Source organism: Cryptomeria japonica, chromosome 6, assembly GCF_030272615.1.
Source record: "Cryptomeria japonica chromosome 6, Sugi_1.0, whole genome shotgun sequence".
NCBI lineage: Eukaryota > Viridiplantae > Streptophyta > Pinopsida > Cupressales > Cupressaceae > Cryptomeria > Cryptomeria japonica.
This window is the reverse complement of record NC_081410.1, coordinates 363931227-363953226: the sequence shown is the minus strand read 5'-3', so window position 1 is coordinate 363953226 and position 22000 is coordinate 363931227. Positions and strand designations below refer to the sequence as shown.

General features: G+C 37.0%; 1 protein-coding gene across 1 annotated transcript in view; it reads right to left on the bottom strand.

Moving 5' to 3' along the window:
* Positions 1-11524, bottom strand: part of LOC131072468 (uncharacterized) — a 53793-nt gene extending 42269 nt beyond the window's left edge. Inside the window, exon 1 of the mRNA XM_058008633.2 lies at positions 11074-11524. Coding sequence (XP_057864616.1) covers positions 11074-11442 — 369 coding nt within the window. The 5' untranslated portion in view covers positions 11443-11524. The remainder of the gene's footprint in view (positions 1-11073) is intronic.
* Between the last annotated feature and the right edge of the window lie 10476 nt (positions 11525-22000).

The window sequence follows — 22000 nt, the reverse complement described above, 5'->3', positions numbered from 1 at the left end:
TGTCTTACCGATTTACTGTGATCATGATTGTTTGCAGCACCGAAACTTTCACCAATTTCAAATCCAAGTCCATTAGTATCTCCATTAGGTTCCTGACTTTTCAGCACATCATCAAGTTCTTCTGAACTTTTCTTGAATTTCTCTTTGTGTTGATTTGTAGTAGCCAACTCATTTTCCAGAATTCCCATCTGTCTCATAAGTTCAGTTTTATCATGTTGCATGTGAATAAGATCTGTTTTTAACATATCATTTTCATGACTGAGTCTTAGATTTTCATTACCAGCATCATTTAGTCTCCTAGTCAAGTCATCTTCATTCTTCTTTCTATCTTCAATGTCTCTACAAAATCTCATAATCATATCTTGCATTTCATTCCTCATAGTCATGTTTTCTTGTCTCATCTTGTTCACAAGCTCATTAAGAGTTTCCTTTTCATCATTGTCATTCTGCATCTTCTCATGAAGTTCTTTTCTTTTATTTCTAGCAATAGTAAGATTCTCCTGAAGTCCTTAAATGAATTCCTATGCAGTCCTCAGATCATCTTCAAGTTTAATATTCTTCAACTTCTCTGAATCATAGTCTACAAGAGCTCCTTCCAATTGCTTTCTTAAGTTCTCCATCTGTACCGATGTCAGAGACTTCCTCAAGCTGTTAGACTTTCGAAAATAGAGGACCGAGCTCTGATACCAATTGTTAGGATTAATGATAGTCCTAAAGATACTGAGAGGGGGGGGTGAATCAATATCTAACCGGTTAACAGAATGTTTAACCTTATTAAGTATTTTGCTTTCCAAAACAGTGTACCGGTAAATAAGAATTAATGCAATAAACAGGAACAATAAAGATAGCATATAAAACACACCATAACACAATATGTTTAACGAGGAAACCTGGTGTGGGAAAAAACTCGGTGGGATTTGTGACCCACAATATTCACTCACTGGCCAATGAATAAATATTACTTACAATGAGGGGCCTGCACATGCAGGAAGGCCAACTGCCTAGAGCTCACTGCTCAATCTACAAAATAGAAGTCTCACTGACTTACAAAATGGATTATGAAAATTCAATACAATGTACTGCTTCAAATCAGCATCAACAATGCCAAGTTCAGTACCGGTTTAAGCTCATACTATAACCATAAACCTTATACAAAATCTGCCCTTATTATTCGCTTATTCCTGTCTCATCTCCTATTCCATCCGCTATATCATCCTATATCAAAATAATTTACAAGATCTCATACATATATGAGTCTATTACAATATGCCATGTCGGCTTTACAAAAAGATATTTACAATTACAATAAACAAAAGTTTATTCCTGTCGGCTGGGGTGTTGGTATGCATTGTTGCCGCTGTCGGTGAAGTGTCTGCCGGTGTCGGTGCCTGCCGGTTGTTTACCAGATGAATGTCGGGTGGTTGCTTGAAGGTTGCCAGTAGGTTGCCGATAGGTTGCCATCAATGACTACACCATCATTTCTCACTAGAGTGTAGAATGCCAACACGCTTCCCATTATTCATTAAAACTACCCCCTCAAATGAAGTTCCCTTCTCCCTTTTTATACCTCAAGTTTGAGAAAGTCGCAACTTTCCATTTCATGCCTTTTGACCATTCATTTAACTTGACTAAATTTTAGTAATTTTAATTTTATCCTTTTATATTTTAATTTTATTCTTTTATATTTTAATTTAATTATTAGTATTATTATTAAATCCTATTTTAAATGGAAACATTACAGTCCACCCTGCCCAAGATTGCATGTCCTCAAGCAATGTCAGTTTAATCTTATCAACTAGAATTTTTTGCCAATATGAAGAATCTTAAATCAACCTTTTGAGATTGTAATCCTTAGTTCCTCTTGGTAATTAGGTTTCGCTGCGTTACTCTGATATAACTTATGAATTGAAGATTCTGCACTCAGGATGTTTCTTACATGTTGATTATTTTTTTTACAGAGGCATAAATAGTTAACCCTAATTGAATGGCAATTAAAGTAGGTTTGTCCCGTAGGCTGGTAGGTTAAAACCATGATAGCAATTGTAATGTCTCCTTTTGGATTTACTCTAGAATCTCATGTAATACAATAAAGCAAGAGATGAAATAGGGTTAAAGCAAACTCAACAAGTGAATTTTGGGTTTTGAGGACTGCATTACATGTGTGAAATAGGGTAATATAGGGTAATTAGTGAGTTTGATTTAAACCCTGCAACCATAATCAAGGATATATACATATATACTTTTCAATCATTAAGGTTAGATGATATCATGTCATAATCTCAAATCAATAAAATAGACAATATCTATATTACATCTTATTATTCAATCACATTAGGATTTGGAGGAAGCATGATAGGTCTAGCAAAGTCATCCCCGTACTAAGCCCAAGAGTCAACACTCACCCTCTTGGCCCCAATGGCAGGCACATTGGACATCCACTCGGGGTGGTCTACCTAGCGGAGTGCTTGTATTTGCTTTCCCTATCCATGCCTCATCCCTCTGGCTCAACAATCAATCATTGTAAAGTTGGGAGAGGAGGTCGTACTCATAATCTTCATATCTAAGCCCAAGAGCAGATCTTTGCCCTCTTGGCTTTAATGCCAAGCGCATTGGACATCCACTCGGGGTGGCCTACTTAGATGGAGATCTTATAATTACTCCCTTTCCTTACGCCACCTTCCTTTCCCTACGTGATTGTCTGGAGGTTACAAACAGATCCATATGTATTTTACATTCAACGTAATAAGAGATTATATCATAAATACTAACTTATAGTGCATAGACTGAACATATACCACAAAGATAGTTATTAATGCTATTAGATGTTTGGTATGAGAAATCTGGATCTGATCCATTACAGGTCTGATCTTTGTTTGTATTTGCTGGTCACAATCATCTTTGCCCTATTTGGATGACTGCTGTAAATGTTTGAATTTGTGCATGTTCTTCTCCCAAAAATGATTGCTTGATTTCCTTCCATATCCTTTTATACTTTCTTATTTTATTGAGGAGATACATCTCTTTGGAAAGATGTGATGTCCCCTTCTAGTTGACATCTGTTAGCTGAGTAGATTAGCCTATCACTGACCCTCGTAGGCTAATGAGGTTGGTTAGAGGGTCCTTCGAAGTTTGTTCTTCATCTTCAGAGTAGGCACTCCAGGACTGGCTTTTGTTTGGGGTCTCCAGGACTCCGGTTGAGATACTTTCTATTTTTAGCAGTCCTGCTATTTATAGCCAGTGGGTTGGGCAAGGGCAGAGTATGGTTTGGCAGTCTCCAGTTCTGACGGCGGGCAATTCTGACGGATACTTAGAGAGATATTAATATTTAAATACTTTAATTAAATATTAAATCGCGAACTTTAATGTTTTAATGTTTTAAAAGTCACTTTAAGTTATAACTTAAGTGAGGGTCTATTTCTCATCAGATGGGGCCAATTTTTATATTAAATTGAAAGTGATTTATTTTTGATACTTCAATAGTCAAAAATAAATAATAAAAGTTAAGAATTTCATTTAATGCCAAAATCGTATCTTTCTTGGAAATTGTGCCAAACCCTAAGAGGAGGAGATAAAAGAAGATTTTTGGTCTTCTTTTCATTATGCTGAGTTTTGATATTTTGGAATTTGAGCTCTAGAAGGAGTTTTGACCAAGTTTTTCAGCAGAAGCTTCTTTTGCAGTGATCAGAGGTATCGGTGCAAGAAAACGTGGGATTTTTGTACAGCAACATCAGAGGCTGTGAAATATCAGTTGATCTTGCTTATCCAGTTGGTTTCATTCAGAGACCAAGTTTGTGCTAATTGATCAGAGAGTCATTGATTTGATTGCAGCAGTGAGAGGGAAACAAAGGCAGAATAGAAGGGAATATTATTGGGCACCTGTGGGGTCTGGTACGGCTGCCTGGGAGTTGCACCAATCATCTGAAGGAGGCTGCGATCTGCATATTGGAGGGTTGCAAAAAATATTTTAAAAAAAAGGTAGAGGGTGCGCCTAGCCTTGATTTTTCCATTGAGCCATCATGCAAGCTGTTTGGGCCAGTCTGGAATAAATTACAGCGTGCTGTCATAAGGGACTGTGTATGGCCAGCAAGAAGGAAATAAGAGGTTTCAGAATTTCGTGGTATTTATCAACTTCCTTTTTAGCATTGCTTGTTTATGTATTGAGGATAATTGAATGTTGAATAAATGTAATAAGGGTTTGGTCAGTTTACTATCAAATTGTAATTGATTTCTAGCAATTTCCCATAGTTGCTTTTTGAGCTTAAAAATAGTCAAAAGTATACTTCTTGTTCAAAAATTTGCACAGAACAAACTTAAAATGCAACAGGTTCAACTAAACCAGAGTTATCAAAGTTGAGGGCCTTTGAGGTTCTTACAAAAGAGACATCCATTTTAAGGGTCACATCTCCTCATTGCTGTCTTATTATTTAAATCAGATCTGCATTTCCCATTATTCATTAAAAATGCCTCCTCAAATGAAATTATCTTCTCCCTTTTTATACCTCATGTTTGAGGGAGTCACAACTTTTCATTTCATGCCTTTTGACCATTCATTTAACTAGATTTTAATTATTTTAATTTTATTCTTTTATATTTTAATTTTATTATTTGTATTTAGTATTAAATCCTATTTTAAAATGGGGACATTACAGTCCACCCTGTCCAAGATTGCTTGTCCTCAAGCAATATCGGTTTTAATCTTATCAATTGAATTTTTTTGCCAATATAAAGAATCTTAAATCAATCTTTGGAGATTGTAATCCTTAGTTCCTCCTTGTGATTAGGTTTTGCTGCGTTTCTCTAATATAACTTATGAATTGAAAATTCTGCACTAATGATGTTTCTTACATGTTGATTTTATTTTTGACTTATTTAAGAAGAGGACTAATAGTTAACCCTAATTGAATGGCAGTTAAAGTAGGTTTGTTCCACAGGCTGGCAGGATTAAAGCTCTATTACCAATTGTAATGTCCCCTTCTGGATTTTACCCTAGAATTTTCCCTAGAATCACAAATACAATAAAGCAAGAGAAGAAATAGGGTTAGGGTTATATCTTTACCAAGTAAAATATCCTTTACAACCATTAAGGTTAGACATATATACTTTTCAATCATTAAGGTTAGATGATATCATGTAATAATCTCATGTAATACAATAAAGCAAGAGATGAAATAGGGTTAAGGTTAAATCTTTACCAAGTAAAATATCCTTTTTAACAAGATGAACCTTGATTTAAACCCTACAACCATGACCAAGGATATATACATATATACTTTTCAATCATTAAAGTTAGATGATATCATGTAATAATCTCAAATCAATAAAATAGACAATATCTATATTACTTCTTATTATTCAATCACTTTGGGGTTTGGAGGAGGAAGCATTTGATTCTCCTATAAAAGAAAAAACTCAGATGGAATCTACTCTCTATTTTTTCTGGATGCTTACCAAACTCTGAATCCTTCCTGATGCCATAATTTGTCATAGAACAACCTTGTGAAGAAAAATTTGCAATTTTTCCTTCGTTTTCAGTACAACAATTCATGGTTTTTCAACTGAAAACTGATCATAGGCTCCTCCTCGTACCTCCTAACCATCCTCCTCTACAATAGCCCTCTTCTTTTTAAGAATGCTAACAGTTCCCTTTTCTGGGGATTTTTTCCTCCATTCCCACCCAAAAACAGCCTGTAACTACTCTTCTATATGCCCTCCATTTTTCTCTTCCCCATTTTCTGCTTCCCAACGAGAGTAACTCCAAGAAAATTACTTCCCCCTTTTTCCTACTTCATCACAGCCAAAATGTCCTGTACGCTTTCAAATACATTTTGCACATGGGGTTTGGTAATGGGAATGTATTTACTTGTTGATGACGAGTTGAAGGTATCCAAGCAGCGTGGATGATGCTCTCGGACTCCATAACAACTTCCTCTCAGCTTCTAACCTTGACTTGGCTAGGCCAATTGTTTGACAAAATGTCAGCACGGGAAAAGTGGCTCACCAAGTGTTTAACAAATGTCTTCAAAAGGGAGGCTTCTTGATTGCTAAAGTAGTGGTGATCATAGAAGACTTGAATTGACTTCTCATAAACTCACAGGTCCAAATCAAGGATGAAAGAAACAAAAAGAAAGAGTAAAATTGTCTTTTTATTTTGATTATTGGTTGTTTCGTGTTTTTTCTGCGATGCAAGATTGCCATCTCACCAAGAATGCTCATGCATCAAAATCATAAAGGAGAATTTCCAGGTGACCCACTCCACAAGACTTTGCAAATTAATATTTAACACTATAAATTTATTTGCTTACTAGCAGCTTTCTATCTCAAACACTGCCCCTGTGAAGCAAAGTTATCCCAAAGGAGGATATTCAGATGGCACACTGCACAAGACTTATTGTCATTGCTAACTAGCGGCTTGTTTTCTCAAACACTACCATTGTGAAGGAATAAGAGATTACTGGTTTCTTCTGATCCGGTGGATAAGTTTTCCACCAAAAATGGTTAATGTTTCAGCAGATACAGAAGTGATTATTCAGTTAAGTTTACCAAAATTGGGGTTGAGAGATTCAAACCCCCCAATCTCTCACCTCCGACTTTTCCTCTCAACCACTACACCATGTGATTCCCCCTATTATTCACCATAAACCAAACAAGATAAATGGACCCGATAAGAAGGAATGGGGGCTAAAATTATGTAAGCTAATTAAACTTAATAAGCCCCATTTTATAAGGTATTTTTAAAGATATACTTTTAAATTTGGGAGATATTGGAGATAAGGAGATTTATTGTTGTAAATGGGAGATATGGGGAATATGTTTGTTAACCCAATTTTAGCATGTAAAATTGTATAAAATGGGGGTAAGTTGTGAGCTAGAGGGGGTAGTGAATTGTGAGGAAATTGGGAGAGAATTGAAGATTGGAGATTCGGTGAGAAAATTTCTTTTGGGTGTTTGATAGTGAATGGTTCATCTTTGTGCATTGGGAGCTTGAATTCAAGCTTGTTGTACGTGGGAGAAGGACTTTGTAATTCATTATCGTCCAAGGAGACATAAGGAATCTTTGTAACCATTTTCTGGAGCTGAATCAAGGATCGGCCACTCCATTGGAGGGACCCGGAGACGTAGCCAATTGGTGAACTCCGTTATCAACTTGTGTTTTGTCTTCTCTCTTCTTTCCCTCTTCTGTTCAATCTATCGTTATTTGATTATTATGTTTATTTAAACAATTTGATTGTAATTTTAAGACCTTCATTTAATTGTTGTAAGAGTTAACATCTCACGTGCAACAGTCATAGATCCTAACATCAGATCAAGTGGTATCAGAGCTTGTTTGACTAGTGTTTGCAGAGGTGGATGTTAACGCAATCTAAGAAGAGCCAACGCGGTGAAGGCACATTTGAAGAGTATAATCCTGAGATCAGTAAACGAAGGACCTTTCCACTAAAGATGTCAGAAATTCCAACTGAACAGGAATACCCTGAGCTCAGTGAAAGAGAATTTCGGAAAGCTTTTTTTGAAATGAAGGCTATGGTAGAAGTGCTCTACAAAGAGAGGCAAGAACGGATGAAGCATGAAAAAGGAAAGTCATCGAAGGACCATGGAGATCGAGAGGATAAAGAAAAGCGATCGAGAGGTGGTGATTCACCACCAAAAACTCCTCCATCTCCTTCTCCTCCTTCTTCCCCTTCTTCTTCTTCTTCTACTTCTGTTAATCCTTTCAAGAGCACATCTAAGCCTATAATTAAACTGGATGTAAAATTTGAATTACCTAAGTACTGTGGGGAGTTAGATGCTGAAAAGTTAGATGATTGGGTCCAACAGGTAGAGGTGTATTGTAGGATACAAGGCCTAGTAGAAGATGCCTCTAGGATCCAATTAGCCACTCTCCAGTTGGGAGGAACAGCTCTCACCTGGTGGGAGAGTAGGTCTAGGGCAGAAAGTGCTCGCCATGGTAATGTCGGTATTACTTGGATGGAATTTGTTGCTGCTCTCAAGAAGCAGTTCTACCCTTTAGGACATATGCAACAATTGACAATGAACTGGCAAACCTTTAGGCAAGCTAAGGGTCAGTTTGTCCAAGATTACACCCATGAGTTTAGAAAACAGGCTATTGCTTTGAATGTGCCATTGTATACTCAAGATACACTACTTAAGTACATAGGTGGTTTGCATTCTTACCTAAGACATTCTATTTTGATGTTGAATCCTAGTAATTTGGATGAAGTCAGTGTTCAAGCCACACATCTAGAGTCTAGAGGTAAGAATTTTGACAATGATAATTTTGTACAAAAGTCATCTAAGGTTGCAGAAACAAGAAGAGAAAAAAAGACATCTACTGTTAAGAAAGAGTTCACATGTTCGCATTGTGACAAGAAAGGTCATGATGAAGAACATTGTTGGCAGTTGCATCTAGAATTGAAACCTAAGTGGGCTCAGAAACAGAAAGGTGAGGAGAAGGCTGCAAATGTTGTTATGGATCTTGATTCAGAGTCTGAAGACGAAACTAAGATCACAGCAATGGGTTTGGAAGGTAAGCCTCCTATTGCCAGTGTTTCCTTTGATAGTTGTGCTTCTACTTCTCAAGTTAACGATGTCCCTAAAGACAAGAAAAGAAATGAGCTTTTTCATGTAAGGGTTGTTGCTAAACACACTAAAGTTGATGCACTCATAGATAGTGGATCCCAAACTAACTTAACCTCAGAAGATGTTGTAAGAAATTTGGGATTGAAAACTACTCCACATAAGAGACCTTATCCACTAGGTTGGGTTTGCGAAAACAGTAAATTGCAAGTAACAAGGCAATGTACTTTAAGGTTCGCAATCTCAAGTAAGTATGTTGATAAGGTACAGTTTGATGTGGTTCCACTAGATGTTTGTGGAATAGTGTTGGGTAGCCCTTATTTGTATGATCGGAAGGCTATTTTCTATAGGGAATTTAATCGGTATCATTTGTTTAAAGATGGCATCAGATATATTGTACACTCTCACAAGGTTAAGACTAATGAGTCTTTTGCAAACACAGGGCAGTTGAAGAGGGTGATTAATGCAAGTAAAGATTTGTCTCTTATGTCTGTCAGGTCAGGTGATCCTAGGCATGAACTTGAAGCAATCAAGGCTAATCAAGCTCAAATGTCACAAAATATGCCAACGGTACAACGTGAGGAGACAACAAATGAAAGCATTGATGATCCAAGTCCTCAGCTTATGGTTGGGAGTTTGGAGGTTCCCTTGGTAAAAAATGTTCCTATTATAAAAGGCAAACATGTTGTTGATTCATTCACTTTTGTATCTACATTGTTATTCATCTTGATATTAATCAATAGTTATTGGTTAGTAGTTGGAGTAACTGATGTAGATGCTTATGGAAGTGATACAATGATGTACATGTTCAACAATACTGTTGTAGTCTTGATTGTGGTGATGAGCCAAGTGTACAGATGGATAGATGATACAGGACAAGTGGGGAGGCCATGCCCTCACTTAATTTCTAAATAAATGCAACTTTTGGAGGTCCAAAAGTTTTCTAGTGGGGAGGATTGATCCGGTGGATAAATTTTCCACCAAAAATGGTTAATGTTTCAGCAGATATAGAAGTGATTATTCAGTTAAGTTTACCAAAATTGGGGTTGAGAGATTCAAACCCCCCAATCTCTCACCTCCGACTTTTCTTCTCAACCACTACACCATGTGATTCCCCCTATTGTTCACCATAAACCAAACAAGATAAATGGACCCGATAAGAAGGAATGGGGGCTAAAATTATGTAAGCTAATTAAACTTAATAAGCCCCATTTTATAAGGTATTTTTAAAGATATACTTTTAAATTTGGGAGCTATTGGAGATAAAGAGATTTATTGTTGTAAATGGGAGATATGGGGAATATGTTTGTTAACCCAATTTTAGCATGTAAAATTGTATAAAATGGGGGTAAGTTGTGAGCTAGAGGGGGTAGTGAATTGTGAGGAAATTGGGAGAGAATTGAAGATTGGAGATTCGGTGAGAAAATTTCTTTTGGGTGTTTGATAGTGAATGGTTCATCTTTGTGCATTGGGAGCTTGAATTCAAGCTTGTTGTACGTGGGAGAAGGACTTTGTAATTCATTATCGTCCAAGGAGACATAAGGAATCTTTGTAACCATTGAGGTGCTTTGTAACCATTTTCTGGAGCTGAATCAAGGATCGGCCACTCCTTTGGAGGGACCTGGAGACGTAACCAATTGGTGAACTCCGTTATCAACTTGTGTTTTGTCTTCTCTCTTCTTTCCCTCTTCTGTTCAATCTATCGTTATTTGATTATTATGTTTATTTAAACAATTTGATTGTAATTTTAAGACCTTCATTTAATTGTTGTAAGAGTTAACATCTCACATGCAACAGTCATAGATCCTAACATCAGATCATCTTCTTTCACCAATTTGCGAGCTACTTCTTAGGGTCTTTTCATAAATCGATTGCCAAAAGGTAGATATTTCCAAAAATATTAGCCAACTTTTATTAAAACAATCTATTTACAAATTGTAGAGATTCGGCGATTATTCTCTAGCTTTAAAAAAGGACATCCCGCTCCTATTTTCCTCAATGTGGGAAGCATTGTGAACGATTATTCTCTAGCTTTAAAAAAGGACATCCCGCTCCTATTTTCCTCAATGTGGGAAGCATTGTATTTCACAAAAGCAAAAATTCTAACGTCCAACTACGTAAGATCCTTCGAAATAGATATTCGTAATAGATTTCAATGGTTCTAAGCAATAGGTATACTGGAACAGTGTGTTAAGTGCTGTGAATTGCAATTCAAACAAATAAAGTATAAGGAAATAGAACAAGATGGGAGGTTGAAAGTAAGGAACGATGGAAAGAATAAGGCAATTCCACTAGTCCTGGAGTTCACTAAAAAGTCTAAAATTAGTAAATTACAAAAACATCACCACAAATAAGTTCTTCAAAGCCCTAAAGTAATATGTCAGAATGCTAATTGCATACATGAGACATGAAATCCACTTTACGATCAAAACCCAGCTCATTATGTTCGCTTCCCGTCAGACTGATAGTAAACTTATTACAGTAAGGACAGAAAATTACCTTCTTGCCCACGAAAGGCTGGGGAAAAACGAGGTCCTCGTACACGCAACTCTCTGCTAAAAGATCTCCTACTGATTCTACTTCATGGCGATTAATCCTAGCGTAGAATTCTTTCACAATTTGTGCTGCCGAGGGCTGGAGATGAACAATTTGTGTGTCTGCAACAGCATGCTTCCCCTCTATCGGCCCAGTCTGGGCTGTAGCTTTACAATTTACAGTAATTTTCTGTAAGGTGAAAGAAGCAGTTGTACGGGCGAAAGAAAGACTACTAAGAAATTTTGAATTTGTTGTGGGTGGTGATGACAGAGAAGGATTGGAAGCAAGGAGTGCAAGAGACCTGCCCGTGGACGAAAAGCTAGAAATCGCCATATAGAGCCGCTTGAATTGGTTTAGTGCAGCGTGCTCCGCTCAAATACAAGTAGATTATGAAGATTTGGACCCCAAATACCTTTTTCCTCAACCTTGCACCCATTTTTACTATTCAAAACAAGTTTTCTTACAAAATTGATATTATAAATTATTATTTTCAAAGTGTGGAGCTAGCCCCACAGTGTAGAATGGTTGGTTAAGGGCTTTGGGTTCGTCCCATATAGGTCTTGAGGTTGACTCACGCTGTTTCAGAGTAAACCGGTATTGGTCAGGTAACAACAAAAGAAGTGTGAAGCTAAGGACTTGGGGTTTTCAATCCATGACTTTGGTGTATTTTGAAAAAAAAATTGAATTTATATGCTATTGTCTATTATGAATTAGATTAGTGAGATATTTAAAAGTTTGTAAAGAGGAGAGAGAAAAATTATAATGAGTTTATTTATATTTTTATAATTGAGATTGAAGAAAAGAATGTAAAGGCAAACATTGACATAAAAAATTGTGTTGACAATTCTTTAGGCTTTAAGATTATGTGTTCCAAGTCATTTTTTCGATGAATGGAATTTTATATATGTGATCCTTATAATGAATTAGGTCATGTAGAGAACTATGATTTTCTCTAAGGAGGTAGTAAAGTCCGTCTCAAATCTCATAATACACCAACATCTAAATAAAAAATGCTCTTATATTTTTGCTCATATTGTAAAGCCTACAATTGTGACGATCTTCTTAACATAAAATATTTTGATTCCATTCAAAGGTGATGAGAGCATGCCCATAATTGGCCCAAAGGTAATCTTAAACTAAAAGAAAACCTAGTGTAATTGGGAGGAATTAACATCCATCTTCTATATAAATATATGCTTTAATTGGTGGTGAATCTTTAATGGTAATAGTTATGTTGCTTATGTTTAACTTAATTTTGTGTAGGCTTTGCAAATCCCAACTTTGATACTTCTATGAATATTTATTTTAAACATGTGGGTAGCATTAATGGAAAGGATATTGGGAGGAAGATGATTGATATCAATATGTAATGACCTATCTACTTGGATATTAGAAAACTATAATAACAACCCTGAAATTTCATGCTATTTTTTTTCTTAACAAGGTAAAACAAATTATCCACCCTTGCATATATCATAAGTGCACATCTAAGCAATATGCCAAAACATTACATACAAGTAGATGTTTCAAATTCTATGTCACATGTAGTACCCCTACTTGTTTGAACTCATTAGACTCATATTTTATTACTGGTTGTTTTCAGTGGATACATTACCATGATATATTATTCAGATTTTTATAACATTATGCTTTAACTGGAGATGAGATGTATATTTTATTTGCAGTATTTCAGTACTTGTGATTTATGGCATTTTATGGATTATTGCTATGTACTGACATTTTACTTTATCTATGCAATGTGTAATTATATGTTGTGTGTTTACGAGTGTATTGGATGCAAGGGGACGATTTTCCTTCACTCATTTCGATGAGACAGGGAACGTCGCGATTCTCCTTCATCGGTGTGTATGTCATGTTTTCTATATTATATATATATGCATGTGTGGTTCAGTGATGCAGGATATTGCAGGTACAAGTACTGGGTAGGTACAGGGTATCGTCTCCACCTGGCTTCACAGGTCTGAGCGTGCCTTATATTTTTTGATGGAAGTGGAGGAGATAGTAGTTGACCCTATTTTACTCAGTTACACTCGTATGAGTGTCGTCAGTTGGTCGTCTTGTCAATTAGTTCGGTCTTCGTATTTTGTCATTTTATCTTTTATGGGTAATTGCTTGAGATTTGTTTAATTTGAGTGTTTTAGTGGATTTAATTAATTAATTAATTAAGTCTATGAAATTATCTCATTATTGTATTGTTTATGCATTGAGATTATAAATTTAGTTAATTAAAGAAATTATTAAATTAAGCTGCATGGTATTAGAAATATATTTTTATTTAAATAGAAAAATACATTAGATTAATTGTATTTATTATTTTCTGAAGTTATAATTAAATAAATGAATAAAATGATTAATTAGAATTAAAATATTGTTTTAATTCTTTATTTAGAAAATTAATTAATGTGCATGAGAAAAGAAAAAAAAGAATAATGTTTTCTAATTATTGCATGTTAGCTTATCTTTTGTGATAAATTTAGAAAATAAAATAAAAATTACTATTATTCTAAATTTAGGTTTTTTGTGAAAAAGCTATTGAACCTAGAATTTTAGTTTAAATAGGGGAATAGGTCTTTATTTTAGTTATAGATGAACAGGTCTGGAATTTAGGTGAAGGAATTTATTGGAAGCTTATTGAAAAAGTTAGGGGGCTTCTACAGATTTCTTCCAGGAAAGCTATACCAGGTTGGATGAATTCTTAGTTGTGGGTTTTAGTAGATATTTCTATTTTTCTCTGTTTGATGTGTGTGTATAAAATTATTGTCGAATATAAACCCTTTTCTGGTGAATTCAAGTTTTGTTTTAAAATCCATGCCTGATGTGTTTTTCTAGTTTATGGGAAGGATGAAATTTTGAAAACATTGAGAAAATTAATTTATTCTTTCTGGTTTAATTTGTATTGATAGTCCTTTAAATAAATCTTGTGGTTTCTTAGAAATAAATTTAATTGTGAATTAAATTTATTTGATTATCTAAATTTAAAAACAATTGTGTTTGAAATAAAATTATGTGAAGGAGTTTTCAATTTATATGAAATTTTAAAATTCTATGGGAATTATGTAAAATGATTTTTTTGGAATTTGGAAATTAATATTAATATATATATATATATATATATATATATATATATATATATATATATATATATATATATATATATATATATATATATATATATATATATATATATATATATAGGTAGGGCATGCTACCTACGGTAACATCCACTACCGGCGGTAGTACACAGTACTGCTGACGGTAGCAGTGCTACCGAACGGTAGTACTAGCTATCGGCGGTAGCTTAGGCTACCGTGCCAAGGGTTATAAAAAAGTTTTAACGTGTTTTTTAATCTTTAATTAAATTTCTAACCCCTGTGCATACTACGGTATGACTATTTCGGGTTTCGTACCCAGGGGTTGGATAAATAAAATTTATTATGTGTTATATTATATATGTATATAAATAGATATATGTATATTCATATATGTGTTTATATATATATATTTATATATTAGATATGTTTTTCTTATGGTAGTTATTATAATATTTTAAATGTATTTTAAATATTATTTAATTACAGTTTGGAATGTTTCAGAAATAGAGCTTATAATTTTTATAAATATGTTGAAAATACATTAGGAGGATTATTTTTATTTTAAATCTTTTTGGACAAATGACAAGATGGATGTTTTTGTATTAAATAGTTGTATTTTCTTATTATTGGAAAAATATTTCTTTGCAACTAATTTATGCTTTGGCTGTTTTAAGAAAAGATTGCTTGTATTAGGATCTTGTGTAAATGATGTTTTCAGTCAAGCTTAAATTTCATTGGTATTCTGGTTGAATTGTCATTGTATCCTATGTTATTATTTCTCCTAGACCAGGTGTTGTTGTATAACCTATTTGATATGAGCCATTGTGTGTTTTTGTCCAAATGGTCAATCTTGGGTTGGTATTTGTGTATCCTTCACCTGTGCTTATCAGGATTGTTTATGGGTGTCTGTTTCGCCATAGAGTTCTCATAGAGAGAAACATTTCCTGTTAGTGTCCTATGAGAGAGAGTGGCTTTCGAGCGAGGGTCGTGCCCAAAGTGGATGACAGAATAACCCGTCAAAAGTTGGTTAAAAGGTGATAACATAATAATATATTGGGGGGAAGTGAGATAAATATTAATTAAGATAAGTGTACCTCGTGCATAGGTGAGTGCTTGTATAGGGCTCATAATGTTACGAGAAGGCCTAGAATGGCAAACTTACCACCTTGTCTTCACGAAAGGATTGGTAGGGTCTGCATGAGACTTAGTTGGAACCGGAGACTCGGGAGAGGTTACCAGGAGAAACCCAAGGATGGGGGTTGGGACCTATGGAGGCTGTACCATGGTAACCATCAAGCTATGCGATGACACTCTCATTCTTAGAGTCACTAGTGTTTTATGAGTTGAGTCACATGGATGTTTGCAGAGTCTTGTAGTCCTTTCATATTTGTCTTACTTTGCTTGCTCGAGGGTTTTCTACTATCTCCTAGCACGGTGGGGTGGTTCCATTTTGGGATCACATGGTCGGGTGGTAGTGCCACTTCCCATCGGATGTTCTGGATTGTATCTTCAGGCGAGGAAAGGCTTCGCTGGTGTTTCTTGGTTTGTGTGTTTATGTACCAACTCTTGTTTGAGATCATTGTTCAGTTGAGACCTTGTGGTCATTGTATCAGACTTTTATGTAACCTTGATATTGTAACTTTATAATCTGTGGCATTTTTGGAAGCCATGTATTTGTGGATATTATAAATATTATGTTAGTGAAATGAATGTTATTGCTTTGATCTTATGTTTAAATGGTTTATGGAAATTGGATACATTGGAATACCTTTATTTCTTTATTATGAAATTTGGATGTATGTGTAGTTTTAAATTTAAGTATTCAATTTATCTAATTAAATAGATTAACTGTGGTGTTAATATAATCTACGAATTAATCTTCGTTGGTTACCCTTAGGAAAACATATGTCAAATTTCCGTTGTGTTATTAAACGTGCAATGGTTTTAGTTAGTGCACTTAGTCTTTTAAAAAAAATTATTTCACCCCTTAGTTGCCTAGTTGTGTTGTTTTCCTTTAGGGTTCCTGGCGGGGCATTACATTTGATATCAGAGCCAAGTTTCAACACTGGGTACTTTGGGTTTGTAGTGTGCCTTTTAGTTGACCATCTTGCTTTGGTCATAATGTTTGTATCTCTCTTGTCTTATCCTTGCTATGGATCTGAACTGTTTTCTCTTTTATGGTACCAAGTCATGGCTAGGAAAGCTAGAGGAGGTGGTCGTACGGGTGGTCGCAAAGGAGGCAGAGGTGGAGGACGGGGTCGTGGTTTTGACCATCACAGTCCTTCACCACCACCCACTCATGTGAGTGTTGAGCCGGAATAGTCAGTTCATCAGGAGTAGGAACAATCTGTTCATCAAAACTCTCAGCATGCAGGAGAACATGTTTCGAAAAGGGAAGAGTTGAGACAGATGTTTCAGGAGGTTCTGGCTAGGTTAGGCCAAAGGCCTAAGTTTGAGCATCCTATTCATGCTCAGGTTGAGGAGTCGCTTCAATAGGTTCCAAAGGAGAGAGAGAGAGAGAGAGAGAGAGAGAGAGAGAGAGAGAGAGATCACCAAGGAGAGGGGAGATTCCAGCTGTCCGAGGTCCACCTTCCTTGGGTCACATAAAGGACTTGATGAGGTCCAATCCTCCTTACTTTGATGGTATGGGTATTAGTCTTGAGGCAGAGACCTGGCTTATCGGCTTGGGATCGGTGTTTCGCTATGTTTCCATACAGTAGCAACACTAAGGCGAGATGTGCTATTATGCGTCTCAATAAATTTGTTTCAATCTGGTGGAGATTAGAGGAGGAGAAGATCGGTGTATGCATTAACACCATCACATGGGAACTATTTCTGGAGAGATTCAAGGCACGATTTCTCTCACCCTAGTGGAGGCAGACTCGAGCAGATGAGTTTTATGCCTTGCATCAGTATGGGATGACAGTAGACCAGTATGAGCACATGTTCTATGAGCTCAAACAATACGCTTTAATTGGTAATGACGAGGCTATGCTTGTCCAACATTTCCTAAGAGGTTTGAACAACCGTATCAGTGGAGGTGTGAGAGTATTCGAGCCAACTTCAATGGAGATAGCCATGGCGAAGGTCAGATTAGTTGAGTTGAACCTTAGTCATGCACTTGGTGGTCAGACAGGTGTGCAGATAGGAAGTGCACCTACCAGTGGAAATAAAGCTTGGGGAAATCAGTCCCAGTCTGCTGCACCATTTAGAACTCCTTAAGCACCTGCTAAGAGTGGGCAACAACAGCAGCAACAGTCAAAACCAAAATAGTTCCAGGGCCAACAAGGCGGCAATTCTCAATATAAGAAGGGCAGGAACTGGCAGAGGGGCAAATAGGGCCCTATAGGGCAGGCCTCACAGAGTGCATCTTACGCCCCTAGCCAGGGAAGTTTCCAGCAATCTAGTGGACTGACAGGTAATAGAGGAGCTTGCTTCTCATGTGGGCAGTTTGGTCACAGAGTTGCGCAGTGCCCTCAAAATTTCCACAACACAGGTAGTCAGAGGCCAGCAGCATCGAAACCTACAGTAGGAGATGCAGGGAGATCCCATAGAGTATTTGCAGTGGTAGATGACCGCCAAGCTGATCATCAGGGTACAGTCATTGAGGCAGCAAGTATGTTGCATGGAACCCCTATCTCTATACTTTTCAATTCTGGAGCTTCTAATTCTTTTTCATCCATTGTGGAGCGATGCGAACTTGCGTCTGCTAAGCAGGCGGATAGGTGGCAAGTAGAGTTGGCTACAGGTGTCCGTGTTTTTGTAGATGTCTTTATTCCTAGTTGTGAGTTGAAAATAGGAACCATAATTACTGTAGTTGACCTTCGGGTTATTCCTTTGGGCTCTTATGGAGTTGTATTGGGGATGGATTGGCTATCATCTCATAGTGCTCGTGTAGATTGTCGCAAGAAGACAGTGGAGTGTTTAGATGACCTGGGAAAAGAAGTGGAGATTGTTGGAGTACAGAGGCCAATATCCCTGCGTATGATCTCCGCTATGCAACTTAAGCGGTGTATGCGTAGAGGATGTTAGCTTTTTGCAATTTCTCTTGAGGAATTGGATGAGTCAGAGAGTCGAGAAATCACTCTTGATAGTCATCCTATTCTTAGAGAGTATGCAGATGTGTTTCCATTGGATATTCCTGGTATGCCTCTGAAGCGAGACATAGACTTTTGTGTTGATTTGGTTCCCGGTGCAGAACCTATTTTGAGAGCTCCATATCGGATGACTGCTCGGGAGTTAAGTGAGTTGAAATTGCAGATAGAAGAATTATTGGCCAAGGGATTCATTTGTCCTAGTGTTTCCCCTTGGGGTGCGCCTGTTATCTTCGTTAAGAAGAAAGATGGTTCTCTTTGGTTATGCATTGATTATCGACAACTGAATAAGGTAACCATCCGAAATAGATATCCATTGCCTCATATAGATGACCTTTTTGATCAGGTTAAGGGAGCCAAGGTGTTCTTTAAGATTGATTTGAAATTTGGATACCATCAGTTATGCATTCAGGATGCAGACATTCACAAGACAATGTTTCGTACTCGATATGGTCACTATGAGTTCACAGTGGTGCCATTCAGATGAACGCGTCTTTAGTTTTCATGAGCTTAATGAATGGGGTTTTTCGCACCTACCTTGATCGTTTCGTCATTGTATTCTTGGATGACATTCTAATTTATTCTAGATCTGTGGAGGAGCATGAGGGTCACTTATGTCAAGTACTGTAGTGCTTAAGGGAAAATCAACTCTATGCCAATTTAGCAAAGTGTGACTTCTTCCAGACTGAGGTGAACTATCTTGGTCATGTGGTTTCGGGAAAAGGTATATCAGTGGATCCTTCAAAGATCCAAGCCATTGTTGATTGGCCAGCACCGACCAACGTTTCAGAGGTTAGGAGTTTTATGGGTTTGGTCGAATATTACCGTCGCTTTGTTGAAGGCTTTTCCCGAATAGGACACCCGATTACTTCTCTTCAGAGAAAAGGGAAGAAGTTTGTTTGGTCAGAACAATGTGAAGCAGCTTTTAAGACCTTGAAGGAACTCCTTGTGAGTGCTTCAATTTTGGCAGTTCCTGATCCATCTGGAGATTTTATGGTATGCACAGATGCCTCTTTGGAAGGTATAGGTGCAGTACTTATGCAGGATGGACGTGTGGTTGCTTATGAATCTCGCAAACTCAAGAACCACGAGTTGAACTATCCAGTTCATGATTTAGAGTTGGCAGTTGTAGTTCATGCTTTGGTTAGATGGCGACATTTCTTGTTAGGGCATCGGTTTGAGCTGCATAGTGATCACTGCAGTTTGCAGTATATATTCACACAACCAAACTTGAATGCTCGACAGTGAAGATGGATGGAATTCTTCTGCGAATATGATTTTGAGGTTCGTTATATTCAGGGGAAAGAGAACGTAGTAGCAGATGCTTTGAGTCGTAGGCAGCATGAAGTTTCAACATTATCCCTTGGAGTAGACTTAAGAGAGAGAATTCTTGGAGTTCCTCCTTAGGATACTTGGTATCGGGATGTTAGAGTTGTGATAGAGTCCGGAAGGCCTTTAGAGGGTAGATTTTTTGGGTATAACCTTGAGGTAGATGGACTTCTTCGTCACCATGGACAGGTCTATGTACCTCCTTTGGAGGGTCTTTGTGTTTTGATCATGATCGAGGCCCATCGTGCACCTTATTCGGCACATCCAGGTGTCAAGAAGATGCACGCAGATCTTAGACAGATTTATCATTGGGCGGGTATGAAACGTGACATTGCTGATTTTGTGTCGAAGTGTTTAGAGTGTCAGCGAGTGAAGGCAGAGCATCAGCACCCAGCAGGGCTTTTGCAGCCTAATCTAGTACCGAATTGGAAATGGGATATCATTTCCATGGATTTCATTGTTGGTTTGCCTGTCACTTCACGTCGTCATGATGCCATCATGGTCATAGTTGACAGATTGACTAAGGTTGCTCATTTTGTTCCTATTCGAGCTTCCTACACAGCAGCAGTGGTGGCATGAGTCTTCTTAGAAGAAGTAGTGAGATTGCATGGGATTCCGAGGCGGATCATATCTGATATAGATCCTGTCTTTACCTCAGCATTGTGGACCTCACTTCAGCATGCTTTGGGGACTCAGTTGAACTTCAATTCAACTTATCATCCAGAGACAGATGGTCAGACAGAGAGAGTGAATCAGGTATTAGAGGACATGCTTCGCATGTATGTGATGGACCAACAGTCATGCTGGGAGGACTATATATATCTAGTGGAGTTTGCTTATAACAATGGATATCATAGCTCCATAGGTATGTCCCCCTTTCAGGCATTATATGGTCATCCTTGTCGCACTCCTTTGAGTTGGGATCGGTTAGAGGACAAGGTGCTTATAGGACCGTATATTCTTTGGGAGATGGAGCAGTGGGTAGATCGGATCCGTGAGCATTTAGTAGTAGCACAGGATAGACAGAAGAAGTATGCAAATGCTCATAGGGTAGATCGTCAGTTTTTTGTTGGCGATTGTGTGTTCTTAAGAGTGTGTCCGCGGAAGAGTCTAATCCGTTATGGAAAGGGTTCTAAGTTGGCACCTTGGTTTGTTGGACCTTTTGAGGTCCTTGAGAGGATAGGACCTATTGCCTACCGTCTTGCCTTGACATCGAGTCTATCCCGCATCCACGATGTCTTTCATGTTTCAGTTCTTTGACCTTATCATCCAGATGTGACACATGTTCTTGATTGGAAGTCTTTGCAGGTCGAGGACGGGCAACTTTCCATTGAGCCTGTGCGCATTCTTCAGTGTCGGGATTTGATCCTCAGGGGTCGTACCATCGACCAGGTAAGGGTCCTATGGGACCCAAATGATGAGACCTCAGTGACTTGGGAGGATGCAACGAAGATGAGAGAGTTGTATTCTTATTTATTTTAGGCTTCCAAGAGTAAGCCTAGTTTTGGGGGGAAGAATGTAGTACCCCTACTTGTTTGAACTCATTAAACTCATATTTTATTACTGGTTGTTTTCAATGGATACATTACCATGATATATTATTCAGATTTTTATAACATTATGCTTTAACTGGAGATGAGATGTATATTTTATTTGCAGTATTTCAGTACTTGTGATTTATGGCATTTTATGGATTATTGCTATGTACTGACATTTTACTTTATCTATGCAATGTGTAATTATATGTTGTGTGTTTACGAGTGTATTGGATGCAAGGGGATGATTTTCCTTCACTCAATTCGGTGAGACAGGGAACATCGTGATTCTCCTTCATCGGTGTGTATGTCGTGTTTTCTATATTATATATATGCATGCGTGGTTCGGTGATGCAGGATATTGCAGGTACAAGTACCAAGTAGGTACGGGGTATCATCTCCACTTGGCTTCACAAGTCTGAGCGTGCCTTATATTTTCCGATGGAAGTGGAGGAGATAGTAGTTGACCCTATTTTACTCAGTTACACTCGTATGAGTGTCGTCAGTTGGTCGTCTTGTCAGTTAGTTCGGTCTTCGTATTTTGTCATTTTATCTTTTATGGGTAATTGCTTGAGATTTGTTTAATTTGAGTGTTTTAGTGGATTTAATTAATTAATTAATTAAGTTTATGAAATTATCTCATTATTGTATTGTTTATGCATTGAGATTATAAATTTAGTTAAATAAAGAAATTATTAAATTAAGTTGCATTGTATTAGAAATATATTTTTATTTAAATAGAAAAATACATTAGATTAATTGTATTTATTATTTTCTGAAGTTATAATTAAATAAATGAATAAAAGGATTAATTAGAATT